The 12,177-nt window shown below is 36.9% G+C and overlaps 1 protein-coding gene across 2 annotated transcripts in view; it reads right to left on the bottom strand.

The window, feature by feature from the left end:
- The window catches only part of LOC148956066 (tonsoku-like protein), a 252,279-nt gene that overhangs the window by 108,781 nt on the left and 131,321 nt on the right, over positions 1 to 12,177 (bottom strand). For both annotated transcript variants that reach the window (XM_089092042.1, XM_089092127.1), the window contains 3 exons: positions 11,723 to 11,908; positions 8,079 to 8,326; positions 840 to 966 (listed from right to left, as the gene is read on the bottom strand). In XM_089092042.1, coding sequence (XP_088948168.1) covers positions 840 to 966; positions 8,079 to 8,326; positions 11,723 to 11,908 — 561 coding nt within the window. The remainder of the gene's footprint in view (positions 1 to 839; positions 967 to 8,078; positions 8,327 to 11,722; positions 11,909 to 12,177) is intronic.

The following is a 12,177-nucleotide window of genomic DNA, read 5'->3' as shown; positions in this document are numbered from 1 at the left end:
AATTCTGAGATAACCATTTGGTTCATCATAATTTCTTTATTATTGAATAAAACTGTTTCTGGCTCTTATTATAATTCTTTATTTGCGTCGAGACATGTGTAGACACGATTAAGTGTCGACACATGTGTATTAAATATATATTAAAAAATAGAGATATTTCATGGGATTCTCAAGTTTGGATACGTTTAAATGACTCATGAGCAGCCTGACCACAATGAGCGAGGGTTGCGCCCTCATGATAACCTCTCTTTAAAGGACTAATATGGTAGAAGAAGGCCAGGGGACTTGAATCTTTTTAATTTAAAAAACTTTTTCCACATGGGAAAAGTGAATCACATGATAATCCACAACCAAAGAATACAACTCAAATAAAATTCTCAAATTTGGAAGACCTATAATTTCTGCAGGGGGCTATTTCCCTTGAGAGGAGGTATTTTCCGGGGGGGGGGTATTTTCTGGGGAGAGAAGGAGGAGTAAATAAATAGACACAGCCATCTGGTCTGACAAAAGCGATATTGACACCTCAACCTTACATTGGACTTGAGTGACATTGGCGCCCTTGGTCCATGGCCCCCCCCAATATTTTACTCTAAATCCATTGGTGACTGTAACAGGACAAATTGGCAATGCGGGAGTTAGTAGAGAGGCCCATCAGCTCTTTCTAAGATACATTAAACAAACAGAACTAATTTTTTTAAACATGTTAAGATATAAAAAGATAAAACTCCATAAAAATAAACTTGTCATGCAGAGCAAAAGATAATATTCATTTATAAGCTAGGAAGGAAAGCAAAATCAAAAAGAGAAAAATAAGGAGGAGAAATGTTAAAGGGCAATACCTTTTATCATAGTTTTTAATAGCTCTTCTTCAAAATCCAGCATCTCCTGTCTTGTGTAGTTATCAAAATCATCGGACTCTTCCTTTCTCAACCTACAATTTCTCAAATAATCCAAAGGTGTTTCTCCCTATAATAAATTCGAATTGTTAATTTTTGACTATGAAGAAAGACTCTGTTGTCATGGCAAGGAAACTTTCGCCCAAAGTTTCATCCTAACTGCAAATGCTTAAATCCTGCTTTTAAAAACGGATATTTTTTTTTTTTTTTTTTTTTTTTTTTTGAGGGAGTTATTTTTCATTTTACATACTCGAACTGACAACATTAACTGTCTGTCTCACTATCCAACTAATTCCGACTTCTCGGGATGCAATCAGCGAAAGATCATAATCAACAAAGTGGCGTTGACTAAGAAAAGAGTGATGTATCCATTTTTCCCTAATCACTTCGCATAAAGGGGAGGGTTGTGGAAAACTGAAGAAGAATTATTCAGCGGGAAATCACAAAATTCTAGTAACCTTTTTGAGGGCTGAAAGTAATCGGCAGGCGGCCAGCTCCCTATTTTGCCCTCGCGCCATATCATAGGACCGAAATTTAATGATGATCAATTCACTCAGAATAATTGAAAACCAAAAATGCTCCTCGAGGGGGGCATGATACACACCCCGTCCCCAAAGAACAAGGGTATTAAACAATGCAAAAAGCCTAAGGTATTTTTTTGTGCTTTACCGTAATTTTGTTTTATTATATCTTATAAAGGCGTCACTCCATATAATAAATCTGGATTATTAATTCTTTGATAAGGAAGAAAGACACAATTGTTATTCCAGGATATAGTTTTAAGGAGGTAGCTTTAGAAGCAATAGGTCTTCATTGCCTGAGCTTTGATTCTATTTGCTGAGTCCATCCATAATAATAAAAAAGTAGGCAGCAAGGGAACAACAGCCGATAGGCACACTATGAAGTGACCTTGACCTAGACCAATGTAGGAATTAGTTTAGTTCCTGGCTTCTATAATTTGTATATATATAATTTCTGAACTGATCTTTTACATATGTAATGAGCTTCAGCATTAACCTTAAATATAAACATGAAGCTTAAACATATGATCCTATGGCGAATCAATATAAAAATGCAATGTTGGCATTTTATTTTAAAAACAGACATTGAATAGTATTTTTCTAAATTTTCTCAACCGACTTCACTAGTCGCTCGCTTATACTTTCTAAGCCTAAACCTTCAGCTTCAGCATATCCTCCTATGACACATCAATATAAAAATGCAACATAGGTGCTTCTTTTTCGAAAATACATATTCAACAATGTTTTTGTTAGAAATTTTCTCAACCGACTTCACTAGTCGCTCACATATACTTTCTAAGCCTAAACCTTCAGCTTCACCATATCCTCCTATTATACATCAATATAAAAATGCAACATAGGTGCTTCTTTTTCGAAAATACATATTCAACAATGTTTTTCTTAGAAATTTTCTCAAACTGACTTCACTTATCTCTCAAACATACTTTCTAAGCCTAAACATTCAGCTTCACCATATCCTCCTATGATACATCAATATAAAAATGCAACACTATAATTCATTTGAAAAAATAGATATTCAATAGTTTTCTTCACTATCTCTCACATATATTTATAACCCTAAACACTCACCCTATGTCATATCTATATACAAATGCAACATAGATGTTTTTTCTTAGAATAGATAATCAATAGTTTTGTTTTAAATATTTCTCAACCGACTTCAGAAAATTTCATTTTCAATCCGATATACCATCAATATTACCAACATAGCTATATCACATGATCATTCCCATTTGACAAACATAACCAACTTTTGCTAAAACCTAGTAATAGTGTATAAACTGATGTTTCTCAATCTTTTTACCCTGTCTCAACCCTCAAACTAAACCCTATTAAACCCTATCAACCCTATTTATCTGGGAGATTCTGAACAATACACAAAGCACATCTCATTCATATTTTTCCATTATAGGTTACGTGGCTTCACTGTGGAAATTTTCCAAATCTTAGCCAATCTCAATATTAGCCGAAACTAAGAAATCCAACCATGGACATTCTCGGACAAAGTTTGCTTTATTCAGCATCGTATTTCTAATAATAACATGAATTTAATGTCTACCATTAACTTATTTAATGTGGTGTTAAAGTTGATTTCGTCTTGAAGAGCAAATGTCAAGTACATAAACTAGACGGAGCCAATGCTACGCAACACTAGTGGAGCAAATGAGAAATTGTCAAACATCAATCCCAGAGGAGCAAATGTTGTTCCTCTAGAAATACTAGAGGAGCAAATGTCAATTATATAAACTAGAGGAGCAAGTACTACGCACCACTAGTGGAACAAATGAAAAATTGTCAAACGTTAATCCCAGGAAGGCAAATGTTGCTCCTCTAGCAATGCTAGAGGAGCAAATACCATGCACGACTAATGGAACAAATGAGAAACTGTCAAACGTCAATCGTCAATCCCAGAGGATCAAATGTTGCTCCCCTAGCAATTGTAGAAGAGCAAAGGTTAATTATATAGACTAGAGGAGCAAATACTACGCACCACTAGTGGAACAAATTAAAATTTCTCAAAAGTCAATCGCAGAGGAACAAATATTGATTCTCGAGCAATCCTAGAGGGGCAAATGTTATTTATATAAACTATAAGAGAAAGTACTACGCACCACTAGTGGAACCATCGAAAAATTGTCAAACGTTAATCCCAGAGGGGCAAATATTGCTCCTCTAGCAATGCTAGAGGAGCAAATACCATGCACGACTAATGGAACAAATGAGAAACTGTCAATCGTCAATCGTCAATCCCCGAGGAGCAAATGTTGCTCCACTAGCTATTCTGGAAGAGCAAATGTTAATTATATAGACCAGAGGATCAAATACTACGCATCACTAGTGGAATAAATTAAAAATTGTCAAAAGTCAATCCCAGAGGGGCAAATATTGCTCCTCGAGCAATGCTAGAGGAGCAAATGCTATGCACCACTAATGGAACAAATGAGAAACTGTCAATCGTCAATCCCAGAGGAGCAAATGTTGCTCCACTCGCACTTCTAGAAGAGCAAATGTTAATTATCTCGACTAGAGGATCAATTACTACGCACTACTAGTAGAACAAATGAAAATTTGTCAAACGTTAATCCCAGAGGGGCAAATGTTGCTCCAATAGCAATGCTAGAGGAGCAAATACTATGCACCGCTAATGGAACAAATGAGAAACTGTCAAACTTCAATCGTCAATCCCAGAGGAAGAAATGTTATTCCTCTAGCAATACTGGAGGAGCAAATGTTAATTATATAGACTAGAGGAGCAAATACTACGCACCACTAGTGGAATAAATGAAAATTTGTCAGAAGTCAATCGCAGAGGAACAAATATTATTCCTCGAGCAATACTAGTGGACCAAATGTCAATTATATAAACTATAAGAGAAAGTACTACGCACCACTAGTGAAACCATCGAAAAATTGTCAATAGTCAAGCCCCGTGGGGCAAATGTAGCTCCTCTAGCAATGCTAGAGGAGCAAATACCAGGCACCACTAATGGAACAAATGAGAAACTGTCAAACGTCAATCGTCAATCCCAGAGGAGCAAATGTTGCTCCCCTAGCAATTCTAGAAGAGCAAAGGTTAATTATATAGACTAGAGAAGCAAATACTACGCATCACTAGTGGAACAAATGAAAAATTGTCAAACGTTAATCCCAGAGGGCAAATGTTGCTCCAATAGCAATGCTAGAGGAGCAAATACTACGCATCACTACTGGAACAAATGAGAAACTGTCAATCGTCAATCCAAGAGGAGCAAATTTTGCTCCACTAGCACTACTAGAAGAGCAAATGTTAATTATATAGACTAGAGGATCAAATACTACGCACTACTAGTAGAACAAATGAAAAATTGTCAAACGTTAATCCCAGAGGGGCAAATGTTGCTCCAATAGCAATGCTAGAGGAGCAAATATTATGCACCGCTAATGGAACAAATGAGAAACTGTCAAACTTCAATCGTCAATCCCAGAGGAAGAAATGTTATTCCTCTAGCAATACTGGAGGAGCAAATGTTATTTATATAGACTAGAGGAGCAAATACTACGCACCACTAGTGGAACAAATGAAAAATTGTCAAAAGTCAATCCCAGAGGAGCAAATGTTGTTCCTCTAGCAATACTAGAGGAGCAAATGTTAATTATATAAACTAGAGGAGCAAGTACTACGCACCACTAGTGAAACAAATGAACAATTTTCAAAAGTCAATCCCAGAGGAGCAAATGTTGTTCTTCTAGCAATACTAGAGGAGCAAATGTTAATTATATAAACTAGAGGAGCAAGTACTACGCACCACTAGTGGAACAAATGAAAAATTCTCAAAAGTCAATCCCAGAGGAGCAAATGTTGTTCCTCTAGCAATACTAGAGGAGCAAATGTTGTTCCTCTAGCAATACTAGAGGAGCAAATGTTAATTATATAGACTAGAGGAGCAAGTACTACGCACCACTAGTGGAACAAATGAAATGTTGTCAAACGTTAATCCCAGAGGGGCGAATGTTGCTCCAATAGCAATGCTAGAGGAGCAAATACTACGCATCACTAGTGGAACGAATGAAAAGTTGTCAAACGTTAATCCCAGAGGGGCAAATGTTGCTCCAATAGCAATGCTAGAGGAGCAAAAAATACGCACCACTAGTGGAAGAAATGAAAAGTTGTCAAATGTTAATCCCAGAAGGGCAAATGTTGCTCCAATAGCAATGCTAGAGGAGCAAATACTATGCACCACTAATGGAACGAATGAAAAACTTTCAAACGTCAATCGTCAATCCCAGAGGAGAAAATGTTGCTCCCCTAGCAATTCTAGAAGAGCAAAGGTTAATTATATAGACGAGATGAGCAAATACTACGCACCACTAGCGGAATAAATTAAAAATTGTGAAAATTCAATCGCAGAGGAGCAAATGTTGATCCTCTAGCAATACTAGAGGAGCAAATGTCAATTATATAAACTAGAAGAGCAAGTACTACCCACCACTAGTGGAACAAATGAAAAATTGTCAAACGTTAATTCCAGAGGGGCAAATGTTGCTCCAATAGCAATGCTAGAGGAGCAAATACTATGCACACCAATGGAACAAATGAGAAACTGTCAAACGTCAATCGTCAATCCCAGAAGAGCAAATGTTGCTCCCCTAGCAATTATAGAGGAGCAAATGTTAATTATATAAACTTGAAGAGCGAATACTACGCAACACTAGTGGAACAAATGAAAAATTGTGAAACGTTAATCCCAGAGGGGCAAATGTTGCTCCAATAGCAATGCTAGAGGAGCAAATACTATGCACCATTAATGGAACAAATGAGAAACTGTCAAACGTCAATTCTCTAGCAATATTAGAGGAGCAAACGTAAAGTAGATAAACTAGAGGAGCAAGTACTACCCAACACTAGTGGAACAAATGAAAAGTTGTGAAACGTTAATTCCAGAGGGGCAAATGTTGCTCCAATAGCAATGCTAGAGGAGCAAATACTATGCACCACTAATGGAACAAATGAGAAACTGTCAATCGTCAATTCTCTAGCAATATTAGAGGAGCAAACGTAAAGTAGATAAACTAGAGGAGCAAAAAATACGCAACACTAGTGGAACAAATGAAAAGTTGTCAAATGTTAATTCCAGAAGGGCAAATATTGCTCCAATAGCAATGCTAGAGGAGCAAATACTATGCACCACTAATGGAACGAATGAAAAACTTTCAAACGTCAATTCTCTAGCAATATTAGAGGAGCAAACGTAAAGTAGATAAACTAGAGGAGCAAATACTACGCAACACTAGTGGAACAAATGAAAAATTGTGAAACGTTAATCCCAGAGGGGCAAATGTTGCTCCAATAGTAATGCTAGAGGAGCAAATACTATGCACCACTAATGGAACAAATGAGAAACTGTCAAACGTCAATTCTCGAGCAATATTAGAGGAGCAAACGTAAAGTAGATAAACAAGAGGAGCAAATACTACGCACCACTAGTGGAACAAATGAAAAATTGTGAAACGTTAATCCCAGAGGGGCAAATGTTGCTCCAATAGCAATGCTAGAGGAGCAAATACTACGCATCACTAGTGGAACAAATGAAAAGTTGTCAAACGTTAATCCCAGAGGGGCGAATGTTGCTCCAATAGCAATGCTAGAGGAGCAAAAAATACGCATCACTAGTGGAACAAATGAAAAGTTGTCAAACGTTAATCCCAGAAGGGCAAATGTTGCTCCAATAGCAATGCTAGAGGAGCAAATACTATGCACCACTAATGGAACAAATGAGAAACTGTCAAACGTCAATTCTCTATATTAGAGGAGCAAACATAAAGTAGATAAACTAGAGGAGCAAATACTACGCAACACTAGTGGAACAAATGAAAAATTGTGAAACGTTAATCCAAGAGGGGCAAATGTTGCTCAAATAGCAATGCTAGAGGAGCAAATACTATGCACCACTAATGGAACAAATGAGAAACTGTCAAACGTCAATTCTCTAGCAATATTAGAGGAGCAAATGTAAAGTAGATAAACTAGAGGAGCAAATACTATGCACCACTAATGGAACAAATGAGAAACTGTCAAACGTCAATTCTCTAGCAATATTAGAGGAACAAACGTAAAGTAGATAAACTAGAGGAGCAAATACTACGCACCACTAGTGGAACAAATGAAAAATTGTGAAACGTTAATCCCAGAGGGGCAAATGTTGCTCCAATAGCAATGCTAGAGGAGCAAATACTATGCACCACTAATGGAACAAATGAGAAACTGTCAAACGTCAATTCTCTAGCAATATTAGAGGAGCAAACGTAAAGTAGATAAACTAGAGGAGCAAATACTACGCAACACTAGTGGAACAATGAGAATTTGTCAAGTGTCAACCCCAGAGGGGCAAATGTTGCTCCTGTAGCAAAACTAAAGGAGCATATGTCACGTATATACACACTCATATTCTCATGTTTAACAATAACAGCAACGTCTTAGATGTCAAAGGATAAACTAATTCCTAGCTAAGGCACGGTTAACTTCTGAGCAGTATTCTATTATTTATAAATAATAGATAAAAGCTAAAAAAGAAAGATAAAGAAAAAAAATTAAGAAATAAAGAGTAAAGAAATGAAAGATGAAGAAAAAGACAAAAATTAAAAGCCGGTGTTACATTCTTACCTTCTCTGTCTTTGCCAAAATATTCGCCCCCTTTTTGATCATCAGTTTCATTACATCAACATGGCCCTCAAGAGCAGCGTCATGAAGAGGGCTCATCCCTTCGGTGACATATTTAAAAACTTCCACCCCTGTCTTGGACATATCTGCACCGTGCTTCAGCAAATAATCCACTACCTCAATATTCCCTCCCAAAGCCGCTTCGTGTAGTGGGGTCCAGCCACCATTGTCATACGCATTTATATCAGCACCTATAACATGAATCATGTAAAGCGCTTGGACAAAATAAGTATATAGATGCACAGAAAAACGTCATGTTTTTATGATTGTGAAAAATAAATTGATGGTGAAATTGCTATGATGCTGCACAACTTTTCTTGTTATTTTTTAAATTTATGTCCATTCTTTTTAAGGGAATAAGATAATTCTTTCTGAATATTCCATCAAAAATGGAGAGAAAATAAACTCGACAATCTTATCGTTATATATAAGCCACCCTAGCCGAATGAATGTCACACTAAATTTGCAATACTATGTCCTTCAGGATGCAAATTCCAATCCTGATGTTTCCAAGACACGAGTCCTGGCTTGGGGTGGGGTCAGTAGTATGGCTCAGCAAGCTCAACCACCCGAGGTATGGAAGAAATAGGCATTTGATGCCTGTGCCTCAATCCAGTTGGGTCCACCCCACAACAAGTTACAAGCAGCTGCTCTGATTAAACATCGGGCCCCGTATTCAAAAGAAGAGGTAATATGATTTTCTTTTAGGCTTTTTATTTATTTAAGATTATTTTTAATTCAGTTATTTTTAATGTTTACTTTTAATTCTGTTTTTATTACTCTTATTACAAATATTTATTTGCGTTTTTATTTTAAATTTTGATTTATTTATAAAACAATTAATTAACTATCTGATTTAATAGTTAAGTGGTTACATGGAATTTCGCGCTGCGGCAATGCCTCATAAGTTTTTCTCCGAGTAAGAAATGTTATTTGTATATTTGTGATTGTGCATGTACCTGTGTATCGGATTTACGACTCTTCTTGACTACCTAAGGTCCTTACGTGGGCCCTACAGTGCGTTGCTATAGCCGGGATATTTTTGAATGTTAAAAATAAATTTCTAATTGAATCTTAAAACTACCACAGGATCTAGGAGGATAAAAAACACAAAACAATTATATCATGATTGCAGTGGCAGCTGCAACTTTTTTAGCTAGCTGCACATAGCACAAGTGTCGATCTCCAAATTCGCTGCCTTCGGCTAGGAGTGCAATGCGTGGTTGGCGGCAATGCAGCTAGGTGGCAGCTAGGTGGCAGGTAGGTAATTTTTTGTTTGCAGCTAGGTGGCAGCTGCAACCTAGTAATGGATATTTTAAGGACCTGGGTACAAATGAAAGGAGTGTGTAGTGTTTATGTGTAGCGATAAAAGAAATTGGTCACAGGGCTTAACTGTGGTGATAAATATTGACCGCGTCAAATCTAGTATCGTACCTTAAAGCTGCGATCTTCAACCTTATAAGTTCTCCGATAGTGGCGCTTATAGCACTAAGGATTGTACCATCAAGGCCTGCGCCACCCTCAATTATCGAGAGAACATAAAATGTGTAGCCATATAAATGTGACCTCTTTTCCTCGAGCTATCTGGAGATCAGATCCCCTGGGAACATACTTTGGAGATATGCGAACTAATTACCTGTCATTAGACTAGATACAGACATATAAATTGAAATAAACACAGGTAAAAAGTAAAAGATTCTTTGAGAATTACATAATTTGATGAACAGGAAAGGGCTACATTAAATTGTAAACAAAGGGAATAATATAACGGCACCGAAAGAATTACAAAGCCTGATCGCCGAAATAATTCTGCCGACCAAAATGATGAAGGTATGAAGATCGCTTTTCTTCACTAAATATTCTAAGTCCTGATCAAGTGCAGTGGGAGCTACCCCACGATTGGCATAAGTCCTGGGGTGTGGTGAACCCTCTGTCCAATAATCTCTCTTAATTATTTCTGATGATTCAATGGTTCACACGGCTCTTATATTTTAAGCTTCCTTAGAAATATTGTGTGTAGTACCTTTTTTATTGCCCGCTATCTTAGCAAAACCCAAAGCTGAAAAGTGCCGTTCTTTGTCTGAGGCTAACTACAATTTTTCGCTTTGCCGATAAAGGATTTTTCTTTCTTTTTGCGATTAGATCTAAACTTAATTAAAGGAAGTCGGAATTATCTTTAGAAAGAAGGAACTTTATTTTTGTATTTTAAATATATCGCATTTTACTCACGGTACATATGGTACAATATATTGACGCAAACAATATGCTTTTTCAGCCATAAGGCTAGAAATTCTGGAATACTTTCCACTTTTGTTTCATCAAATATCAAATACTGCTTTCCCTTTTTCTTTGCACTATGATTGCCAATTCAATGCTCAAAACAGTAAAAAGACCTGTTTTCGGCTATTATAGTTCCAGCATTTGCATCTTCTTTTTTTTTCGTTTACTGGCATAGAAAATATTTTAATTATATGTTTTGGGCTTTTGCTAATAATAAAATCTGACAGAGAGGCTCAGTAGGTATTGCCCAGCGTCTTATCTGGTTACCCGTTACAAACTTTTTCGTATTTAGACCAATGGTCCACATAGCACAAGTATCGATCTCCTGATTCACTGCCTTCGGCTAGGAGTGCAATGCGTGGTTTGGGGCAAATCCTCTGACGCTTCCTGGGTTTTCCCTCAGATTTCTCCAGGTACCCATTTAGGGCTGGGTCAACTCTGCCTGAGCTTAGGGTCACACGGATAACCCCTGTTAGAAACCAAATTATATGCGACACGGGGACTCGAACTCCAGCCCCTACGGACACACGATTTAAAGTCTAGCGTGCTGGCCACTCGACTAGTTATCCAATTAACTAAAGAAAATTCCTTGAAAAATTGTTGCTGGCGTGGGAATTGAACCTAAGAGCCCTAGACTAGCCAAGGGAACCCACCTTCAACCAGCAGTCATCTAACGGTTTTCTCATAGCTTTTTATTGTGAATTTAACCGTTAAGTATTAATTAGATAGTTTATAATAATAATTAAATGCGTAATATGTTCTATACGGTAATGTAATAAATATTACTATTTACCAGGTGAGTTTAATTATATTCAGGTTGAAAACTCTGAAATTCGTTGACTATTTCACTTTCAAATTTATTGATTAGCTTCTTCTTTTTTAAAAAGTTAGTCTTTTAAAGAATTAGTTATTTGATTGCTATAATTAAGCATTTTATGGTTACATTTTGACGAAATGAGGCAATGTTTTCAAACAGCTTCGAGCGACCAGAGCTATTCCAAATAATTAGTGACATGACTTTACTGATTCACCATCTTATATTTGCTAAGGTAGGCGCAACCAGGCGTGCAAAAAGTGTCGTAGCAAAGTAGGAAACTAATTGGCAGTTTTCAAATTTGTTGACAGATTTTGTCTGAAAATACCATTTTTACGTACAAAAATACTTTTTGTTCAAAGATCAGCTGTCAATACACAAGTTGTGCTGCTAAAGTTTCGGCAGTTTCTGGAATTTTGTCGAACTTTGCTACTGGTACCTTTGGAACATTTTGCATACCTGGGCGCAAAAAAAAAGAAAAAGAAAAACCCACCTGCCATGACCAAAGTCTTGACTTTCTTGATATTTCCCTCTCTTGCAGCCTTATGCAGAGGTGTTTCTCCTCGTTCATCTTTCTTTGACATTGATGACAAATAAGTGCGCCGAGTTCTTAACCCCCTACCCCTCGAGTGAGGAACATTTTCTTCAACATCGTTAGGCTTTATTTCTTCTCCCTCTTCTAAAAAAAAAAAGAAAAAAAGTGAACAGACTAGAAATAAAATGACTACAGGCAGAATGTGTAAACTCAAATCCTGTCCATATGTAATGTCAACATTTTATGGCGAACCACCCTTTTTCTTCATGAAAAATTCTTTAATATACAGACTGTAATAAAACAAGCGTTTGGTTAAATTATCTGAGCCGACTAGTTTTGTCCATGAGCAAAGGGGGACAGTGACGGGTTTTGTGTCTTCAAAATATTTTTGGCTAACTACCAATATTTACCTC

The sequence above is a fragment of the Artemia sp. Qi Xiang Cuo genome, chromosome 1, assembly GCF_049724085.1.
Source record: "Artemia sp. Qi Xiang Cuo chromosome 1, ASM4972408v1, whole genome shotgun sequence".
In the NCBI taxonomy this organism is placed as follows: domain Eukaryota; kingdom Metazoa; phylum Arthropoda; class Branchiopoda; order Anostraca; family Artemiidae; genus Artemia; species Artemia sp. Qi Xiang Cuo.
Note: the sequence above shows the minus strand (reverse complement) of the source record. Positions and strands in the feature narration are given on the sequence as shown.